The sequence below is a fragment of the Callospermophilus lateralis genome, chromosome 3, assembly GCF_048772815.1.
Source record: "Callospermophilus lateralis isolate mCalLat2 chromosome 3, mCalLat2.hap1, whole genome shotgun sequence".
Lineage (NCBI taxonomy): Eukaryota > Metazoa > Chordata > Mammalia > Rodentia > Sciuridae > Callospermophilus > Callospermophilus lateralis.
Window position 1 is genome coordinate 107,236,044 of NC_135307.1, and position 23,867 is coordinate 107,259,910.

Here is a 23,867-nt window from a genome sequence, read left to right on the forward strand (position 1 = left end):
TTTAAGTGTCAAACATAGAAATGATCCCATTTGATATCTAAAATAAATACCACATCATAAAATCCCAGTTGTTTGTGAAACCAGAAGATTACAAATCAAGAATGTCAAATGGCCAATGTTTATTAGCCTTAACCAGAGTTCATGGTCCTTGACCACAAGAGGTCAAGGAATATATCTTTTGAGATTTTTTGAAAAGGTAGTATACTATTAGTACTGCTAATGTATCATTACCATTATTTAATTTTACTAAAACCCAATAATTAATTATAATTTACCAATTAATGCAAACACATTTATCACTATGTGGCTAATATATCCTAAGCTCTGTGTTAGTCATTAGGGATACAATGTGAATATAATTCATGCCCTAAAGAAATTTAAATAATTAATCTCTAAAAACATTTAACTGTGAACATTATTTTATGGCACTTTAAATGTCATTGTAGGAAATTAGCCTGGGTATGACATGACCCTCTGACATATCCTGTAACTCACTCAAAATAGAGAACAATACAAAAGAAAAAAAGGTGAATGTTAGCTTAAATACTTAACATTTGTCTTTTTCTCAAAAACACAGCATAGAGAATGTTCATTGAAGAGTCAAGTTTTTTGTACTGTCAGAATTCTGGGTGGATATGTTTCTGCACAGAGGTGCTTTTCATTTCACTTCAGTGCTCCCAAGACCTAGGGTAAAGCACTGCACCAGATGAAGAGGAAACAGCCACTGTGGTGCCCTTGGTTCACCTTTGTGTGGGTGTGATGGTAACAGAGGTGGCAGCAGGAGGCCCTGCCATGAGATTCAGGAGAACCTGTAAGTTGGGGACAAGTGTTCTGAGTCCAGTTTGTCAGGAACTCTGGTAATACTGCCTCACAGCTTCCTGTAAATGTGCTGATTCTCATCTTGATAGTAGGACTTCACAATTTAGTATCTTTGTATCTAAAAAATACAAAATAGATTAAATCAGCTTCCCAACATATATTCTACAGAACACAGGTCCCAAAAGATCAAAAAGGAGTGTGAAGAAAGATGTTGCCACACCCTGTTGTAGACAGGCACTATGTACCTCAGCATTTAAAAGGTTCTGAGAAGCTATTCTGTCCAAGCACTATGGAAGCAGCATTTCTTGAAAGGCTTTGACTATGAAACTTTTTCTTCTACTATCACCTACCAACATCTCCTGATTCATTTGGTGTTCTGAGGTACACTCTTTGTGGTCATTGGTATTAACAGCATCTTGAAAGAGAAGACCCTTAGAAATCAGAGGTCTACTGAGGTTAAGTGTCCTGTTAGGGATCTTACAGTTAGTCACTGCTCAGGTCTGGTAACTGTCATTGGTCAACTTCTTACATTCTGTGTTCTAAAAACTCTTAAGGAGGGAAATTTACAGTGACGAGGGTTAGAAAAAAGCGTCAGTAAGAAAAATCTATGGATAATCCCTAAACTACAGTTTCCACTTTTGGTTAAGCACAGTTTGTTGAAGCTACTACTGAGTAAGCAAGACTGGTTTGAGGTTATATATGTGCATACATGTATACACACACACACACACACACACACACACACACACACACATATATATATATATATATATATATATACACATATACTAAAATCTCCTAGTGAAAGATAGGTAAATTACTTTTTTTGATACTGAGCTCAGGGAGATCCTTTTTTTTTTTAAATGAAAGCATGAAGTATGAGTCATAGATTCTTTGGTGCAGAACTAGGGAGAGAGAACTGATACTTGCTATATTGACCTTAAGGCCCAGTGTCCTGGACAGTGTTTTCTTTTATACCAGCTTAAAAAAATCTCACACATCATTTTGCATGATCTTTGCCTTGAGTTAAAAGGACACAAGTAATTTTAGACTTCAACTTCTTTTCATGTCGTTTGCTTATAAAAAAAAAATTCTTTGACTTGGTGGCTAAGTAAACAACAGTATTCTCCCACCAGTGAATTGGCTATCCTGCAGTCCCAACTATAGTGTAGCCTAGTCCCAGAGTAATTAAAGAATCAGGCAATTTGCATTCTTTTTCTGCAAAACTGTTCTTGAGTAGCAGATGGCAAACACAAATGTTTTGCTCTAGAGACATATGGAAACCTCTCTTTTTCATAAAAGCCTCAATGAATATTAAGCCCGAATGATGCCATTCATTGCAGAAGTAAGATGTTGTGATAATTCCCCAAACAGACCTAATTAGGCCATATAGCTACTCGAGTTTCAGAAAGTAATAGGTGGAAAATTACTATGTGATTGGGATTTCATTAGCAGTTTTTCTTAATCTGAAATTCATCCTACCCCAAAGGAATCACCTATTCGGCTTGCTTTCTTTAGCATTCTATTATGTTGTCAGCATCATTTTATAATCAAAGAGTTATGCTTGATTTCATATGAACTCTTCAGTTTTGTCTGAGTAAGAAGCGTAAGGAGTTTCACAGAGATAGGGTGTTTTATCAGGTTCTGGAGCAATTCAACATGTTCTCTGATTAATTCTGTTTGAAAGTCCCTGTAGCTGTTTAATTAGGAAAAAAAAGTCAATACTTAAGGTTTTTCAGGAAATGATTATCCATATTATATGGGAAGCTAAATGAATTTGACTCAAAATACAAAGGAAATTTTCTCTTCAAACCAATAGTGTGGCCATCCAATAATCTTTGGTAGCCCAATAAGTCATTGCCATCTCAGCAAGGACTGAAACTTTGCACTCCTTAGAAAGAGAGAAGCACTGATCACTGAGTCATAAGGGTGAACTGAATGTTGTTTAGAACAAGGAACTAGGTATCTTGAGCTCCTTTCCCAGCATTGCACCCTGCATGGAACCTGAAAGGCCTCTGTGGCTGGTAATAAATCTTGATTCACTACCCCCCCCCCCCGTTTGGGTGGCCATAGATGCAAGAACCTAAAGGATTTTTACAGATGGAAAGAGGTTATCTGAGATGTATCCTGTTTGCAAAGGCACGATAAAGTTGCATCTTATAGATTATAGGCAATAAACAATAAACTCAACACACACCATAGTCATTCTCTGTTCATTTGATTTTGGAAAAAGTTGAGCATATCTAGTAGTTTCAGGGATTTCATTTAACTTAAAAAATTATAATATATTTAATTTATAAATTTTGGACTGATATAATGAGAGTTTTGGAAAACTATAAGAAATGCTTTGTTGATGTGTGTATTTCTATGTAAAACATATGGCTTCTCCTGTGTATATTTTTAAAAATTAAAGAAATGCACATTAAAAAAGAAAGAGGTTATCTGATCCAGCCCCCTCAGATGAGGAAACTGAGGCACAGAAAGATCATTGTGTTTGTTTAATATTACAGAGCAAGGTCACACAATGCTTCGTTCTATAATTTTTCTATTACAAAGTCCCAGGACAGACTTTTCAGAGCCTAATAGAGAAATCAGAGGTAGCCAAATTGTTTGACTTGACTTTTAACCTTAGCTGGTTGTTGAGATAGAATAGAAAAAGGACCCCATGTCCAAGTGCCTATGCCAATTCTGGCTTTGGTCCAACCATCTCTCATCAAAGAGACCATATTTCCTTCTTAGTTAAAATATCAATCCATTTGATTAAAAGAGTTACAAGTCACAATTGTTCTGGATTCAGGTCTGTGATTTCTCCAGAAATTCCAACTAACCAACAACTTAGTAGTACTTGATACAAATATCACTATGCATTTCACTAAAACACAGGTGATAGTGTTCAATCTTGTCTCCTTCTTGTTTTCTCTATTTCTAACAGAATCATGCACTCAGGGCAAAACTGGCCTCACACCCAGTTCCAGTGGTTTAATACAGTTGACCCAGACTACTCTCTTGGGCCCTTGATTAGTTTAGGGAAAGGCACTCAAAGAACTCAGTTTCAGGGCATTTATTTGAACTCTTGGGGAAGAAGATCCTCTGTGTTTTTCTCTGCTTGAATCTGGAAGCACAAAGCCCAGGAATTTCAGGAAGATATTTTGCAACTGCATGAGGCTTGCCTATTGAAACTATGAAAACCATTAAGAAACTTCAATAGAGAAACCAGGTACCAGGCATATCATCTGAACTACAGGATTAAGTGTCACCTGTTATTGGCCTATATCTGATTCTTTCAATATGAGAATAAGCATTTTATTATTATATTTAAGTCATAAAGTAGTCTTTTGTTTATTACTATAAGCATCCCAATATCTGTGATGATGCTGATTATGAGTTTCCGTACATCTGAACTTCACTACTGGATCAAAGTCCATTTTAAAGTTGGCCCCCAAAGACTATATCAGGCTGGAAATACAGCTAAGTGGTAGAGCCCTTACCAGAATGTGTGAAGTTTTGGGTTCAATCCCCATGTACCAAGAAGAAGAAGAAGGAGGAGGAGGAGGAAATGACTTCTTTAATAATTCAAGTTTACAAGAAGCTCTGCCTAAAAAGCATGGTACTTACTTACATTACCTACATATGCCTCATTTGACACAAAATTTGGTAAAATAGCAATGTTTGGGTTAATAAAAGGAATGAAATTTCCTACATTTTATGTCAGAAACTTTATTACCAGAGAAAGAAAGAATTTAAGAGGCTTTAGAATTTTAGAAAAACCTTTAGATTAAGCTTTTCTTTTATTTTTATTCTAATTTGTTATATATGACAGCAGAAAACATTACAATTCATATTACACATATAGAGCACATTTTTAATCTCTCTGGTTGTATATAAAGTGTATTCACACCATTCGTGTCTTCATACATGTACTTAGGGAAATGATGTCCATCTCATTTCACCATCTTTTTACAATTCTTGCCCCCTCCCGCTCCCTCCCTTCCCCTCCCTCCTCTTTGCTCTAGCTAGAGTTCATCTAATCTTCACATGCGTCCCCTCCCAACCCCACTGTGAATCAGCCTCCTTATATTAGAGAAAATATTCGGCATTTGGTTTTTTGGGATTGGCTAACTTCACTTAGCATTATATTCTCCAACTCCATCCATTTACCTGCAAATGTCATGATTTTATTCTCTTTTATTGCTGAGTAATATTCCATTGTGTATAAATACCACATTTTCTTTATCCATTCATCTACTGATGGGCATCTAGGTTGGTTCCACAATTTAGCTATTGTGAATTGTGCTGCAATAAACATTGATGTGGCTGTGTCCCTGTAGTATGCTCTTTTTAAGTCCTTTGGGTATAGTCCAAGGAGTGGGATAGCTGGGTCAAATGGTGGTTCCTAGAATGGATTTTTTTTCTAAGCCAACCTTCAGTAGAGTAGAATATTGAAGCCTATGCTCTAGGTATGATAAGCTGTACCTCTTCTGTAGGCTGGACCCTATAAAACATGTATGTAGCCAGCAAAATAATTGCAACTTGGGTGATTTCTTTTTTACTTGAGGCAATTAAGATCCACTCCTAACCCCCAAGAAAAATGTTTTGCCTTCATCTGGCCATTGGTCTTGACTCTTGCCCATATTCTAGGGGCCTAAGACAAAGATGGCCTCCCATTCAGTCATGTTCCTTAACTCAGGACTGAGGGATGAATAATGTCCTCCCATCTCATCTACACCATGCTGACTTTGTTATAAGAAGCAGGGTCTGTAAAGACTTGTCAAGCAGATAATATACGTTCATGCAGCATTTTTAAAATAGTATCTCATTTTTTATTTACCTTTTGCATCCAATGACCATATGCAAAAATATGAAAAATCAGTTTGGCATGAGCATGTGATCAGAGTGGAAGTCTGGCCTACCAGAATGGATGTTCAAATAATCAAAATGAAGATTCAACCAATCAGGATGGGTGCCTCAGCAATCTGAATTAAAAGTCAATCCGTCAGGGGGCTGGGGTTGTAACTCAATGGTAGAGCACTTGCCTAGCAAGAGTGAGGCCCTGGGTTTGATCCTTAGCTCCACATAAAAATAAATAAATAAAGGTAACGTGTCCATCTGTAAGTAAAGAAAAATTTTAAAAAGTCAACAAATCAGAATGGACACTTGATCTATTGTAATAAATGCAGTGTGTATCGGCCAAATATCTGCCTCTCATTTATTATTGAACTTTTCACTTACCTGCTCTCTTCTCAATTAGCTGGGAGCAAATATAGGGCAGGAACCACATGGTAGATCTCTTTGTATCCTCCAGGGGGCCTTGCTGAGCTTGTTTCATAATGTAAGCTTAATTAATATTTGTTTGAGTGGACATTATTCATCCAATGATTGCTCAGAAAATCAGTGGGTGGAAGAGTACAGTTTGTCCTTCTCTAATGAAGATAATTATAGAATTATGCCATAAGAATATCACTAAAAAATAGCATGTTTTTAGATGACACACAGGTGATAAAAGAAATTGGTATTTTTAAGGGCTTATCATTCAATGTGATCTTGACAAACTAGAAACACAATATATAATCACACTTATTTATTAAACACAACAGTGAATAGTGTGCTTACAGAATTAATAACATATAAATACAAGGTGGAGTATAAACAGAAAGGTCTTGGCAAGGCCCAAAGTAAATAGGTCTTATGGCAAATAATAAACCAGAATGTCCTAAATGTTTAAAATCAGTAGATTGCTAGCATTATGGTTAGATATTTATTCGTTCATTCAACAACTCAACTGAGTACCTACTATGTATAAAGCATCCTGCTAGGCATGCTGGAGATGCAGTAAGAATTTAGCAACTTCTCTTTCCTCAAAGGGCTCAAGTTTTAAGAAAAAAGACAAAGAAGTATACAAACTATTCAATAATAAAAGATAACTATTTGATAGTTGAGTCATCAGTCAGTGAAGATAAGTACCACGAAGGACATTTTTGCAGCATTCGAGAGAGACAGCTGTGCTCAACAGATGGCAGAGGGCCAGCACTCAAGAGTGGGTGGGCAGAAGTGTTAACACTGATGGTGCAAACTGATGGCCAGAGGTTGCTTTGCTTTTATGTTTTCAGGACCAGGTAAGCACCCGTGCTCTCCTACAACACTATTAAATGGAGGTAAAGTCCCAATGATGACTGATCCCTGTTTTTCCCACCCTTGACGTGTGTGTGTGTGTGTGTGTGTGTGTGAGTGTGTGTGTGTGTAATCTCACCAACATTTAATTTCACTTAAGCAATAAAGAAAGGTGACATTTCTAGCACTCAAGTGTAATAAAGAAATTTAGACCAGTTTAAAAATTCTTAAAATAATTTAGAAAACTTGCATAGAGAACACATAGACCCTTAAGAATATGTTTGTAGATTCTCAGGGGTCTTTACTCCCAAGATGAATAACTACTGTTGGAGGTAAATATCACCTTTGGAATCATACAACATTGCAGTCTTGCTTGCTATCAGGAGGAAAGTCAGCATGAGGATGAAGTAGGTATAGAGGAGGGCAGGAACAAGAGAATACAGAACAATGAACTAAAGCTCTGATCAAAACCAGTGTAAAGCTCACATAAGACTTCATACCAGACAGACCTCCTTACAGCCCCATCATCCCTTCTCATTAGAAAGATCACAAGAAAGAATTCAGTTTGATCCAGCCAAAGCGAGATGCTAACCTCTGTGGCTAGAAGAGTGAAGTACCATGTTTTATAGTTACCTGTGGGTTAAGAGTAGCTTCCTAAAATCAAGAATGCTGGTCTAACAAAATCCACACTTGGATACCAGATTTATGTAGTTAAGCTGTCATGCAGAATGATAACTCTACATTTGCTTTAATAAGTATTTTCTTAGTCAAATTAAATGGCTGGTCTGCCTAATACTCTATAGTGATATAGCATTTATAGGTTGGGTTTGGGCAACTGGCAAAAAGTATCAATGTGTTTTCCTCAGAGCATTGTAAGATGGAATTTTAGACAAGAGTCTGCTAATACCACTTGGAGAACAACAGCAATTGGGAACCTGTTACCTGTGATATCCTCAGCTCTACAAATGTCTAAACCTTTGAGCAAGATGCCTTGAGCCTATAGTACTCAGTCACTACCACCAAGAATCTGGTCTCAAATATGTTATTGCACAAAATATGAAATGAAAACTGCATAAAAGAAAAATACGATATTTCTTGAAATAGTATCAATAGATCAAAATGATGAATGGTTTAGCAGTGGTACACAAACTTACCAACTATAAAGTCCCAATATTATATACATTTGGGACTAGAGAAAAGCTGAAGAAGTGAAAATAAGATAGAATTATTTTTTTAAATTCCCATAAATATACAAAATTCCCCTAAGGAAATTTGGGAACTTTAAAATTCCCACTCTAGCTTCTCTAACTGAAGTTCTTTACATATCAATGTGTTCTTATTCCTACAGAAAGAAAATGACAATAGTTGAATGCAGATGGTGGGACTGAAAAAGTTATTTTAACAAATATACACTTTTAAAAAGAAGATTCCATTAATCTTTGAAGATTTTTTTCTCTTTCTTTTTTCAGGAAGGAGGATGAAGGAATAGAAAGAACTAAGCTGTCCACACTTGCTCTGACCTTGGCTGAAGCCAACTTGGAAGGTTTGCCTAAGGACTAGTTGGGGCAAAGAAGCTCAGTTTGTGCCAAAGAGCATAATCCTTCCTCATTAGGGAGCTCAATCCTTCCTCATTACTATGACTTTGACCTCATTAGAGTTTTGTTCTCATCAAGTGGGCTCCAGAAATTAGATATCCGGTTAATACCAGCAGTAGCAGCAGCAGCAGCAGCTGATGCCCTCGGGAACAGTATGATCAATAAGTGTAAGTGGTTGATTTTCATCTTCTATCTACATAGAAGGTAAAGGCCAATATTAGTCCAATACTAAGTTTTCTGTCACAATAGGATTAACATCACTGGCATTGTACATGAAATCACAAGGTACTCAAGATGTGTCTTAGCAGAGCCTATTGATTTGTTCAATTAATTATCCAATTATTTTTTCTTACTACACCGATGGTTGAGTCCACTGGTTCCTTTAGTAACTTCTAATTTTCCAGGTGTTTCCTTATATCTAAGGTAAATGTCTGGGTCAGTGGTTCTCTCATATTTTGGTTTCAGGATCCCTTTATTTTCTTAAAAAGTTTCTAGGACTCCCCAAAGTTTTTATTCATGTTTTTTTTTTAACATATGGGTTTTAGCTGTTGGTATTTGACATATTAAGACATTAAAACTGAAAAGGGATAAGAGGAGGTTCTTGATGGAAATGGGGCTCCTGGTCTCCTAAGCTACTTCTCTACATCACAGGAACCAGTAAAATCTCCTTTCATAGGAGCTTGATCTGATTGGGTTTCTACCACTAGCAAATAAAAGAGTACTGAATAATACACCTACAAAATAATTAGTCTAAGACAATAAATAATAAAGGATTAAACTGAGTATAACAATGCTATTTTCTCCATTCATTTGTCACTCTTTGAAAGCCTACTGAAGGATGATGAATATAAACATCACTAACACTTCTACAGTGCCTAATGGTTTTCAAAGTGCTTTCACATTAGGTATGTAATTCTCACTACAACCCTATGTAATAGCTTGTTCTATATTCATTTTATAGATGAGAAAACCGAGGTTTACAGAAGAACCCCCAGTGACTTGTCAGAGTGGTTAAAGCGGCTGAACCAAAACTAAAATCCAAAATTTAAAAAACTTGTTGTAATTATTCATACTTGAAAATAGAATATATTTTGACATATTACACATATATGGAGTATAACTTCCCATTCTTCTGGGTGTACATGATATAGAATTACATTGGTCATATAAACATCATATATGCACCTAGGAGATAGTACTGTCTGTAAAATCCAAATCTTATTCTTTAAATTCTCATAGCCAAAGTTCCCGCCTCCGATGATGCTTGTTATTTTATAGGGCACAAAACTGTAGCACAGCCTTCCCAGATTTCTAAAATTTAAATCCATCCTCCTGCGGAAAGATGGGGGCAGTCTGCGTAGCAGATCCTCTAAACAGTCATCACTTTTGGCCATGGTTTCCGCGGCATGAACAGAGTTCAAGTTATCATGGTTATCATTGTTTTCCAGCTGTGACTGAGGGCCTGCGGGAGGGTGCTTAAGCAGTGGTGCTGGTCAGGAATTGAAGACGACGATAATACTTGGCAAGCTGCGCCACAGTCACTCTAAGAAAGCATCCTGGCTCCGGGGTCCCAGCGGAAGAAATGCGGGAGCTGCGGGACTCGGATTCCTAAGTTCTGGATTTGGAAGGCGCCTGCAAACAAAGAAACAATCAAGTTAAGTTCTGACGGCGCGATAAGCAGAGTTCAAAATGAATCCTTCCTTCTCTGCTAGGGTGGAAATGCCTAGTTCACAGATCACACCACCCAGAACAGATCATCTGTTGTGGCGGTCTGGACTGTCCGCGCCGGGCACGCCCGAGGTTTCCCAAAGGCACTACCAGTCCCATGAAGCCCCGGGACTCGGGCGGTGATGACGAACACTCCGCGGATTGGCCACGGGGCGGGGCGCGCAGTCCTTCTGGGGGAGGGGCGGGGTGCAGGGCGGAGCGAGCGGCGGCTCGGCGGGCACGCCCCCTAGCCGCGGCCCCCTCCCGGCTTCTCTCCACCGCCTTCTTTCGCTCTCGGGTCAGAGGGCCGGAGCGAGAAGATGGCGAAGACGTACGATTATCTGTTCAAGCTGCTGCTGATCGGCGACTCGGGCGTGGGCAAGACGTGCCTCCTGTTCCGCTTCTCCGAGGACGCCTTCAACACTACGTTCATCTCCACCATCGGTGAGGGAGGGGCCGCGGGCCCGGGACTGGGAGTGAGAAATGGGGGGCGGGTACTTGGGGGCCTGGGAGAGGGCGAGCGAGGGCTTGGAAGCCTAGGAGAGGAGACCTCAGGAACTGTAGGGAGGCGAGGGCTGTGAGTGAGAGGGAAGGCTTGAGGGAGAGGGGCGGGCGGGGACGTGAGGCGGGGGTGTGGAGGGGGCAAAGGAAGGGGAAACCGGAGAAACAAGGGCTGTTGGGGAAACGAGAGGGTTCAGGGGCTGAGGTTGACAAGGAGGGATCCCAGAGGGACAAAGTGGGGGAACACAGGAAATCTCAGGGAGAGAGAAAAGGGGATAGTATATATGAAAATGGATTAAAAAACAGCAAAGAGGAAGGAAACGTGAAGGGGGAAGAATGAGAGGGACGTGAAGTAAAGGAACAGAGGACACCAGGGACAAGAGAAGTGAGACCAGGCAGTTAATTGGAAGGGAACTGAGGGAAATGAATGATCGGGAGGTGAGAGATGAGGGGACATTGGCCATAAGAAATCCGGACGTAGATGCCGTGAGAGAGGGCAGAAGAAAATTGCAGGTGGGAGAAGGGTTCCGGGAACCAGTGGACGGCAGGAGAATACTTGGTGGAGAAAGTAAAGGAGAGCTGGGTGTGAGAAAAAGAAAAGGGGAAGCAATATATGTTGTAAAGAGGTTGATCAGAGAAGATGGAAAAGGGAGAGGAAATGGAAAGCAGTGGGGCATAGGACATTTCCCAATATCTGGAAGCATTGGTTATGATTTTCTCTTTACTTCTGTTGGATCAAGGAGAAAACAAAAATGACTAATGATAGAATAATGTCAATGGAGCATTAAATTTTTCTGAGTTTGTTAAAGTTGTTGGTGACTTTTATGAATGATGTGGTCAGGAAAATATGGTTCACCTCTTTACTACCATCTCCTGAGGAATGGGACTTGAATATTTAACTTTTAAACCAAGGAACTGATCTAAAATTCTGCCTGCATGCCTGTGTATTTTGTTTTGGTTCTGATTATTACTTTTTAAATGAATCACAACATATTATATACCCCCCCAATTACTTCCAGTTGATTCAAGAGTTTTTTCTAATGTTGACTGAGAGCTGTCCTTCATCCATTTGTAGTGAAAGACATGTTGAGGTAACAAGATCTCTAACTTACTATAAACTGAAGAACAAATCAAAACTGGTTTAAGCTGAATGTGGAAATGACCTTAACATCATTTCCCTTAAATTAAATAGAGTTAAGTAAGTACCTTAAGAATCTTAGCTTTTGGTTGCCTGTATGATGTGCCTGGCCTCTAATAGTACTTTATTAAGACATCTTTCATATTTCACCATGCATTTCTGGGTTGAGAAATAATAGAGAACTACTGCTTGGTAATAAGTGTGTTTAAATATTTGTGAGTTTTAAGGATAATTCATCATTTCAAAAAAAGAATGCATGGGCACAGTTCAAGTATTGGAAAAGACTCTCATTTGTTATTCTGATTGCTTTCATACAGATTGCATGGTCTAAAATCTCCTGAGTGTTATGATGTCTGGGCTTAGGGAAGTTTAAGTTGCAAGTTCTTGGCAGTCAGTCTTGAGTGGGACTTTTTCTTTTCTGAGGAAGCAGATTTTAAATGTCATCTCTCAAGTATATTCCTAAGAGATTTGGTAGGAGCTGGTACAGCAACAAAAGGTATTAATTTTGACATTGGTACTAATTTCAAAACTCCAAATAACTTTTTTTCACTGTTGAATGCATATACAGTTGGTAAAGGACAATTTCTAACAAGTGGGTACCCTTTGCCCATTCTATGTGGGACACTCTTAGAAGTACCTTGCCTTGAAAGTGAGTAGTCTCACTGATGATATTTCTGTTAAGTTCCTTGGATTTTTTTTTTTTTTTTGCTTGTTCATAATAATTTCATTACTTTTCTCCCCCTCCCCTTAATTTTTGTCCCCCATTTCGTGTAAGGGCATCTGCTCCTTTTAAAATAGTAGCTTTTTAAAAAAAATTTTTATTTTTGGGTACAGGCCTTGAACTTAGGTGTACTCGACTACTGAGATTTTCCCACATCCCCGGTCCTAGTTTGTATTTTATTTAGAGAAAGGGTCTCATTGAGTTGCCTAGCACCTTGCTTTTTGCTGAGGCTGGCTTTGAACTCATGATCCTCCTGCCTCAGCCTCCCTAGCTTCTGGGATTACAGGCATGCGCCACCACACCAGCAAAATAGTAGCTTTTAACTCTTACTTTTTTGGGCTGGGGATGTATAGCTCAGTGGTACAGCACATGATTAGCAGGCATGAGGCCCTAGATTCAATCTTCAGCCCCCAATAACCCAATATAAATATAAATATGTGTAAATATGTATGCATATATATTCTGAAGGATTCAAATTTTTCTTGTGTGGCATATATATAATATAATATAATATAATATATATATATATATATATATATATATATATATATATATGAAATGAGCTTCTTTGGAGGGTTGCAGCTATTAAGAAATGAAAACCAGCATCCATCCTGTAGCAGTTTAGAATAGGAGGTTAGACATTAAATGGGGTGAATCTCATGGGGGAGCTTGATCTTTCTGTGTGGTGGATGTGGTAAACAGAAGCTGTGAGCTGTGTCTTCTTCAGTTGACCTGGAGGAGGAGGGGAAAATCCCATGCCTCTTATTTAGCCTCAGAGCTCCAACAGGAAGTAGTAGCACACTACCTTCAAACAGCAGGAGAATTTATGTACCTGAAACCTAATGCTTTGCCATTGAAATTAAGCTAGGAAAATAAACTGAATGTCAACACTGTTCTAGTGAAAAATTCCACTAGATTCATCACTGTGGTGTTCACCTCTTTAGAGGCAAAGTTACTTCCCCTAAGCCTTTACCCTATCTTTAAATGATCTGAAAGGTTTGAGGTGACAGTTGGTGGCCCATCTCCTCTCCAGTCATATTGTACCTACATGTGTAAATTTCTGGGGTTTTCTGTGAAAGCTTTTTGACAAAGGTCTGCTTTAGCATTACTGACATAACTTGATAAACTCTACATCACAGGAAATACTCATTTCTTAATGCCTGGGGTTTAAAACGCGTGTGTGTTTTGGTAGATATGTACACATGTCTGTTTTCTTCCCATGAAGATACTTTTAAGTCTTAATTTTGCCTGTTCAAAGTTTGTGTAGTTTTTAAAAATGGGAGCCTGCCATCTTCAGACACTGTTGTGATAGGGGTTCTGTCATCATGAAAGGAAGGAGACCATTATCATTTTGGTTCCAGATAGAGTTGTCTTATAGATACTTTCTTCTTCTCCTTCTCTAAGTTCTTACCATTCTCTGTCTCTTTCATTTCCTTTCTGTGCTTTGTTGTGGTCAATGATTTCTTTTATCTGACTTATTGGGGATCTTCCCCAATAAGGTAATAGTTGTTAAACATGGAGTATGGGTTGTTTTATCCACTTGAAGAAATTATAGGCACAGTGTTCAAGACCAACTGACCTTTCAGTTCAGATATTTGAAAATTTCAAAAATTTGTGATTGATTGGTTCCAAAAAACATCCTTTATATAACCATTTTAACATTATTATATTGTAAAATATAACATTAAGACAACCAGGAATGGTAATACAATTAATCATATACGTCCTATGGGATGTGGCTGCCTTTTAATATTGATACAGATACATATTGATATCTTAAAATGGCCCTATGTGAAATAAGATGCTGATAGAACAAATAATTCAGCCCTGTCCTCTAACAGGACAATCTAAACTTCTTCCCTTTGCTGTCTCTCCCCTGCCCTGCCCCCTTCTTCCTGTTAGGTATTTCCTGAGTGGTTTCATTATTTAGAATAGTCATACTTTGACAGCAGAGTCTTAGAAATTATCTTCTTTGTGCCCCATCCTAATTTTATAAATGAGAAAATGAATGTTTAGTTGATGTTCTCAAAATTACATAGCTGGTTGTAGTAGAGCTATCAGTAAAACTACAAATCTGAGTCTGTCACTTTTCACAATGAGCTGCTGTTATTTCTGATCTGTATGATCATCTCCATAAATTCAGTTCACCACCTTTTCCAGGAAGAATTAGATTTTGCATGCTTGCCTGTGTGAGGAAGTTAAGATGTTTTCACTTTTTTTTTTAATATATTTTTTTTAGGTGTTGATGGATCATTATTTTATTTATTTATTTATATGCGGTGCTGAGAATAGAACCCATGCTTGCCTCACACATGCTAGGCAAGCACTCTACCACTGAGCCACAACCCTAGCCCAGATGTTTCCACTTTCATTAACCATGTCTGCTTAGGGAAATAGTCAATGTCCATTAAATGGCTCTGATCCCTATAAGAGTTTATACTGGGGTAACTCAGCATGTAGCTGTTCTTTGCCCTTTCTTTCTATGTTTGTAGTTTCAGCTTAGAAGATCAAAGTACGTTCTGCCATAAAAAATTTCTTCCGTGATCAAAATAACTAATGAAATAATTAATAGCCACATGTTGGTAATTGTTGCAGCTTAGTCTTGTTAGAACCCTTTTAGACATTTTATTCTGTGACATTGCATATTTTTCTTGAGTTCCCTTTTCTTAAAATCAGGGTTAATACATAATAGCCCATGGGCCATATGTGGCCTGCAGCCTATTTCTGTGTAGTCCACAAGCTAAGAATAGTTTTTACTTTTTTTTTCCCCCAGTACTGGGGATTGAACCCAGGGACGCCTAACCACTGAGCCACTTTTAAATTTTTCCCCAGCCCCCACCCCCTTTTAAAAATATTTATATTTTAGTAGTAGTTGGACACAATACCTTTATTTTATTTGTTTATTTTTATGTGGTGCTGAGGATCGAACCCAGGGTCTTGCAAATACTAGGCGAGCACTCTACTACCGCTGAGCCACAACTCTAGCCCTCCCCAGCCCTTTTTTATTTTTTATTTTGAGACAGGGTCTCGCTAAGTCCTTAGGGCCTTGACAAATTGCTGAGGTTGATCCTGAACTTGTGATCCTCCTGCCTCAGCCTTCCAAGTCTCTGGGATTTAGGTGTGCACCACTGCACCCAGCTGGTTTTTACATTTTTAAAGATTATTTAAGAAATAAAACAAAACAATGAAGAATATGCAACAGAGGCCAAATGTATACCAGAAAGCTCAAAAATATTTACTAACAGGTCCTTTATTTTTTTTTTTAAAGTTTGTTGACCTTTGCTTAAAATTAAAAAGTATTTTTTGATTGGTAGCATTTCAAAGCTTTTATCAAGACTTATTGACTGAAAAACAAACTCTGTCATATTTACATTTTTATCCAAGATGAGATCAACATTTGGCTGAGCATAATCCAGATACGTACAGCAAGTTGATTTTAATTTTCATAGTTGTTTTCCTTGGTTTCAACTTCTTAAAGAAAAATATGCAAGGAACATGCAAGTTCAGATTGAACATTTTGTGCATAAAGCCTCGTTTTAATGTCATTGTGTTCTTTCTGAGCTGTCAGTAGATTTCTCATCTAAGTGATAACTTCAATGGCAACACTAGTTCAGAAAAAGTAGCATTAAATACTGGGTGTGAAGGGTTAAATTTATCTCTTTAATTAGTGTGCTAGTGAATGAAAAAGCTTTCTACAAATTAAGGATGGGCAGGGAAACTGAGTCTTGGATTCAGATGTGGATCTATCTTAGGAATAAGTGTCCTTTAATAAAGAGCTTCACCATCTGTTCTACAAACAGCAAGTCAGGGAGGGGGTTCTCTTGGCAGCAGCAGCAACATTGTTTGGATCTACTTAGAAAAGCTGGAGGGGAATAGTTTTAGATATTGTTTTAGAGGGAAATAAGTCTAACCTTTGAAGACAAGGAAAAAATTAGCAGTTGATTTTTGAATTGAATCCCATAACTGATCTGAAAAGAACCATGGAGCTGGAATGGGAAGACCAGAGAGCTGCTAGCATGGCCTGAGCTGGTGTTGGTCTAGTTCTGCCAGCCTGCGCACAGCACTGCTCTGGGATCAGCTCTCCTGTGGGTGGTTAGAGTTGTTACTTGGGAAAATTTTGCAGGAATGAATTTTCATAGTAAGATAAGAAGAGGTTTGGAGGGGGGATGGGGAAGTAGATTTTAGGTAGTGAATAATATTGTAAAGTATGAGATCACCAAGCTTCTGAAATGTAAATAGCCATGGGAAAGCAAAAGGAAACTTTAGGGTAGGATTGTAGACTGTTTCTTAGGTCAGGGGTGCAAACTCAAATAGGCCAGGGAGGAGCCATGAATAAGGTGATTGGGCCCTGAATGGGAGGCAGTAAGGTATAGGGAATACAACGTCTGCATTTCAGCTGCAGTTTTACCATCACCATGCTGGAAAGTCTTCTCATATTTCAAGATAGGCTAAAAATCTCTCATAAAAACCCAAAATTATGGGCAGTTAAACAACAACAAAATAGCGTAAGGGCCAAACGGACATGTCTATGGCTACATGAAGTTGTGAGCTGCCACCTTACAAACCAGGCATGATGGTCAAGGATCTGTGATGATTAGGTACTTTAAAATTGATACTTTAATCAGAGATGGTGTATATAAGGAGAAGCCCTAAATTATTTGCATTTTCCAGGCAGTGAAGTTGTTGGTGGTTGGTTTGTGGTTGGTGTTAGGGAGATAGCATGTTAAATTAACTGTAGGTCTAGAGTCAGATCTGAGTTCCTATCTTGGCATCTACTTCTCCTAACTTCAAGGCCTTTGGTAAGTGGTTGTCCTTCTAGAGCCTTGGTTCCTTCATGTTCAGTAGGGTGTAAGAATACTGTATTACTTTTCAGGTTTGCTGTGAGTTGTCTAAGGTAAGAATCAAGTCTTACTTATCTTTTAAATTTCCAAGGCCTGTATTAAGTGATTGCACAATTGGACGAGTGAAAGGATAGATGTGAATTGTGAGAGAATTGTGAGAGCACAGTAAGAGCTGTAAAGCATTGCCTGAGTTTGTTGTTATTCTTTTATGGTGTTAGAGATGATTAGGTGATGTCTGAATTAAAAGTGTTTAATTTGAATTTTTAACACAAGAGTGTTATCTCCCCCAGCATAAAATGCTGTATATCTTTCTATAATCTCTTTTAAAGTGTTGTTTAACAATATAAAAGATATTTCACTTATCTTTCAGTCTGCATAATAAGCTATTATTTTAACACCCTGCTTTCAACCCCCCACTAACATAAATACCAAATAGAAAATGAGTGAAATCACTGGGTTTGCATTAGAAGAGCCATTTCAGCTTTGTCTCTGCCCATTAGCTTCAAACAATGCAACAGATGCCTGTTAACAGTTTCATGCCCATTTTTAATTAGCAGATGGAGCTGTGTTTGTGTCTGTGTTCTGCCCAGCACTTATTTGAGTGACAGGGTACTGAGTGGATTAGAATTAGACTGGGTGTTTGGGTTCAATACAAATTCTTTTTTTAAAAAAAAATGCATATAAACATTTATTATATAGAACCATTTGCATATCTCTCACTAGAACAGCATGTATCTAGAGTAAAACTGACGTGAAGTTATGTTTTCTACACTTATTGTTGGAAGAATTTATCATTTTATGGTTTAAATGAAAGTTTCACTTTAATCTTGAAATTATCACAAAATGATTTTTTTAAAAGATGCAATTTACTGTTTTGACACAGTATGTTGAGGAATACCAGGGCTAGGATGGATAGGCTTCAGCATAGTATGTTGAGAAATAATGCAAATCTGGGGTGAAAAATGCCAGTACTGGTGGGTTAGTAGTGGTTGCCTGGAATGTCATCTTCTGCAGGTTCTGAGGTCATATCTGAGCAGCAAGACTGATGGCTGTGGTGGATTCTTAACATTTGCCACAGAGGTGGCAACATCCCAGACATATGCTGCTTTCTAAATAAAACAGGTAGCGATATGCCCTCCAACATATTATGGCTACATTTCAGTATTAGTAATATTTTTAGTGAATAATTATTGGACATACTGTGTCAAGAGATGGGTCTTTTATGTTTGAAGGTTTTTCTTTGAATTTGTAAAAACCTGAAAGGATTTAGGTGCCTGGTTGTTTTTAGAGGAAGAAATAAATCTGCTTTTTTTTTTTTTTAGTTACTCCGGACTTCCTTTGGAAAGCCACATGAAGTGGTGGAAATGTTTAGAAGCAGTCTTGCACAGCAGCCCTGTTGGCTGTGATGAAATGTTTTCTTGCTGTCCTACCTAGAGCATTTAGCATGTTTAATTAGGCACTTTGATATTTACCAGTTGCTGAACCTTTGGACATTTTCCAAGAAGCTCTCATCTTCCTCAGCTCAGGATTTTAGTTCTTGGCACCCAAGGTAAATGCTAAAGCTCTGTCTGATATCATATTCATCAAATTTAGGCTTACTGTCCTTAAGGTAGACCACAGTGCTGCTTGTCAGCTTTTGACAGCATTTCAGAACTTCAGAGCATTTGCAAAAGCTGTGTTAGGTGAGGAAACCCTCACCTTTACCACCTCATCATGGTAAAAACCAACCACAGAGCTATTAGGCAATGTGTAAAGTTGCACAGCTTTCTGCTCCAGAGCTGGTACTGGCACGGCTTTCCATATCACATAGTAATTTCACATATTTTGGCAAAGAACTTGGCAGTAATTGTTTTAATAAATTGTGGATATTTTCCTGGTGTATAGAGTGGAGAGGCAACCTCTGAGGATATATTATCAAATTTTGATGTGAAATAGAGGGTGAGCTGCTTAAAGTTATATTGTAGGCTCGATTCTTATGACTCTGTGCAATGTCTGTTTATCTGGAATAGGCATTACAAAATAATTTCTTCATACACATATACACACAAATACATAAAATCCATTACAAAACAAAAAACTTGCATTGTGGGGCTGGGGATGTGGCTCAAGCGGTAGCGCGCTCGCCTGGCATGCGTGCGGGCCCAGGTTCGATCCTCAGCACCACATACAAACAAAGATGTTGTGTCTGCCGATAACTAAAAAAAAATAAATAAAATATTAAAAGATTCTCTCTCTCTCTCTCTTAAAAAAAAACTTGCATTGTGAGGTGTCAGTGACTAACTCTTCTGTAATTTGTTTATCGCTTATGAATTTGCATGGGGTAGCTATTTATGGTTTTCAACAAGATTTTTTTTTTTTTTTACTTTTTTCTTTTCTAAAAGTCTCTTGAATAAAATCTTGATACAGCATGGAAAACAATTCTTTATTGAGTGTTAACTGTTCTGTTTTTGAAATGGCTCAGACTTCTTTCTCATTTCACTAACCATTAGCAATTCATTCCTACCCAGGATTTGGGGAGAGAAGAGAATTGTGAAAACAATATTCCGATCCCCACCCTATCCATTTCTTTGGCTATTTGTTCAGTCTCTTTTGCTTTTGTTAGCAGCTGGAGTAAACTATTCAGTAAAAAGTTAGAAACTTCTGCCTAAAATAGTCAGAGAATTAATAGTGACTATGACTGCTATCATTCTTTTATATTGTATAGAACTATGTGGTAAAAATTGGTGCTTGTCTTCATCACAACTGGTAATGAGCAGTAAGCTACTGACTAGGGTATTGCCCCCAAACAGAATAATATGAGTTTGTACATTTCCTATTTTATCTACATAAAAATTTTGAAATTTTCTAATTTTATGGAAGCATGAAATTTTAATTTTAATAACTTTTCATGAAAATGAAATCCACTACAATTAAATTGAAAAACATACATATATACTGCCAGTAGTGGTATCTTAGACCTTTACCCTTCAACTTTGATAAACCATTACATTTTAAATTTGTGAACTCAAAAACTTCTTACCACCAAAAAAATCAGGTAACACAATCAATAAATGGAAAATTGAACTAAACTGACAATTCCCAAAAGGAAAAATAAAAATGACCAACAAATATGTGAAAAAAAATGTTTAACATTTTTTTGTGTGTGTGTTAAGGGGTTGCTGGGGATTGAACCTGGGGCATTTTACCATTGAACCACATCCCCAGCCCTTTATGTTTTTTAAATTTTAAGACAGGGTCTCACTAGGTTGCTGAGGGTTTTGCTGAGTTGCTGAGGCTAGCCTTGAACTTGCAATCCTCTTGTCTCAGTCCCCTGAGTCACTAAGATTACAGGGGAGCATCACCAAGCCCAGCTTCAGCATTTTTAGCAATCAGGAAAATGCAAATTAAAACTACACTGAAATTTTCTCTCTCCAGTTAGAATGGCATCCATCATGAATACAAACAATAGTAAAGTTTAGAGAGGAGGTAGAAGAAAAGGAACTTTTACACTATTGGGAGTATAGACTAGTATAACCACTATGGAAATCAGTATGGAGGTTCCTCAAAAGACTAGATATTGAACCACCACATTACCCAGCTATATCATGCCTTGGTATTTATCCTAAAGGATTAAACTCAGTATATTGGCAATATAGGCATACCCATGTTTATAGCAGAAAAATTCATTAATCAAATTATGGGACCAGCCTAGTTTTCTGTCAGTAGATGAATAAATAAGGAAAATGTAGTATATTTACATAAAAGAGTTTTAGCCATAAAGAAGAATGAAATTGTGTCATATGCAGGAAAATGGATGGAACTCGAGAACATTAAGTGAAATAAGCCCAATTCAGAAAGGCAAGGGTTACGTATTCTTTCATAAGTGGAATCTAGAGAGAAAAAATGGGGAATTAGGGGAGGGTTGGTAATCTCATGAAAATAGAAGAGAGACCAGTAGGGTAGAAGAAGGGGACCAAGGGAGGGAAGAGGCGAAGAAGGTACTGGGGAATGAACTTGACCAAATTATATTGTTATGTTGTGTGCATATACATTTTTGTAACAACGAATTCCACTTTCATCTATAATTATAATATGCCAAAAACAATGAAAATATTTAAAAATAAATAAGGTAATTTATTCTGTGAAATCATTATATGACTTGCCACAATTTTTGTTCATATCATCTCTTAGTTATTGTAAAATAAATCACACAGTACTGTGAAAAACAATTGGTGCATCTTTCCAGCCTGTCAGGGCACAGTCTCCTCCCAAAGACATTAGACTGGCCTATTTCCTCATCATAAAAGGTGTTGCTAGCTTCATGATACTCACTCTATGAAATCAGTGTCTGAAAAGGAAAACAGTTTGTCATTTTCATTCTTCTGCAGGTGCTTGTGTACAAGGGTTCTTTTCACCAGTGTGTTTGGATGTCATGTAGACAAAAGGAAGAAGTAGTAGTAGTTAATTCAGACAAACCTGTGTTACTCTTGGAATTGGTGAAAATTTTGTAGTATTGAAGAGATTGCTTAATGTTTTTGAATCCCGTCCTTAAAATGTCTTGGTTTTAGTGATAAAGCTGAATGTAACCATAAAAATAACTATTTGAATGTTGAAAGGAGTTTTTTGTATAAAGCCTTTTAAAATACTCTAATTTTCTTTACACTAAGCATGGCATGGTAGGTGAAAAATAATCTGAGACAACAGGATCTCTTTAGCTGGTGCTCAGTTTCCATTTGACAGATAAGAAGCCTGAGGCCCAGGGGCAGTTGCCCATGGTCACAGGGACCCTGACATTGAGCATTAGTTTTCTGATTTCAAGTCTCTTTTCTCTTATACTTATCTGCCTTCAGTTCTCTGGCAATGAAAAGATGCTGATGGTTTAGTTGGATACAGACAACATTTTGTAGGAGAAAAGGAAAGGATTGAACTAGGATATCTAGGTCCAAGCACATCTCTGGTCCTTGATTGGCCATTTGCTTTGGGGTTGAAAAGGAACAGCTGGGAGTGGGGTAAGATTTGAACTAGATCTGCAAGAACTTTCATTGCTTACCAAGTTAGGTAGGAAGAATTGTAGTGGTTTGTTCATGAACTATTCATGCCAGACACTTAAGTCATTAGCATTTTCACTAAATTCACTCATTCTGGTAACATTTTTTGGTCTGCAAAATTTTGAGAGGAAAGGGCTGCTCTCTGTCTATAGCAGCCTCTCAAAATTTTGAGAGTTTGTTTTAAAACAGTGATGAGAAAAGCTACAAGGATAAATATATGATACTTTGAAAGCACAGAAGAGAGTTTGGGGAGAGCTTTTAGGAGGAAATTACATGAACGCTCAAATCAGAACCCGACGGAGGACTTAGCTGGTAGAATGGGAGAGTGTGATGAAGGAGAACTGTGGGCTAGGGGCTCCTGCCATTTGGCCCTTGGAGGAACTCCCATATCCCATTTGGCTGAAGGCTCAAATGAAATCTAGGGGATGTAATAAAAGGCAGAGCTGAAGGGTAATTAGATGGCAGATCATGAGGGGCTTTTAAACCTTGTTCAGAGCCTGGCTTTATCGAGAGTGTTAGGGAGTCACCTAGGGATCATAGACTGGGAGACCAATTGGGATGTTAGTAAGACAGTATTAGTTGTCCCTTCCCTTCACCTGAACTTTTTCTGCATATAAAGTACTTGCATTTATATTCTTTTATGTAAACTCCCCTGAACATGGAAAGAGATTATTATTCTAGACAAGGAATCTCAAGTTTTAAGAGGATAATTGGCTTAATCAATCTTGTAAATAGATAAAGAAACCAAGACTTGAGCCTCACACTTCAGATCTGGGCTGTTCTCTGTCTATAGTAGCCTGCACTTATCAGAAAAATCCTCTGAGGGACTCAGTGTATTGGGCACTTAATCATAGGTGTGGTCCCTCTTGGTGGTCTGGAAGAACAGTATAAGCTGACCAACAAATCCTTCAGAATATGTTGAATGGGAAGATGAACAAGTCCCTCTGGACAAGCCCCAGCAATAGCGAATGCTAAAATGCATCACGTTGCCTATTGGCCCCTGGAGGTCAGTGGACTTGTGGTTTGGGGTTGTCTCTTGGACTCTAATCCAGTTCCTCAGGAAGCAATCAAACATGTACACACCAGAATGAGGGCAGGAAAGGACATAGTTTTATTGCAAATTCAATTTTTTTGCATAAAGAAAACTAATTATATCAGAAAGCTGCATTGTCTTTCCACTTGGGGTCATTGGTTTGATATGCTTGTATGTTGTTGGCCTTAGACTGATTTGCTAGGAACAGCTACCTTAATTGTGAGCTTCCTTCCTTTGTAAGTTAAGTTTCAACTTCACAGTAGCTTCTCCTTTTTTTCTAGGGTGAAATTCTATCTACTCTAGCTTTTGTTTGTAAAACCCTGTTTGACAAAGTTTTCCTTAGGTCACAGTGGCATTGTAAACTAGACTAATACCTG

General features: G+C 38.0%; 1 protein-coding gene across 1 annotated transcript in view; it reads left to right on the forward strand.

The window, feature by feature from the left end:
- The first annotated feature begins 10,476 nt into the window (after positions 1-10,476).
- Rab8b (RAB8B, member RAS oncogene family) overlaps positions 10,477-23,867 on the forward strand; it is a 65,414-nt gene continuing 52,023 nt past the window's right edge. Inside the window, exon 1 of the mRNA XM_076850904.2 lies at positions 10,477-10,673. Within this exon, the coding sequence (XP_076707019.1) occupies positions 10,550-10,673 (124 nt within the window). The 5' untranslated portion in view covers positions 10,477-10,549. The remainder of the gene's footprint in view (positions 10,674-23,867) is intronic.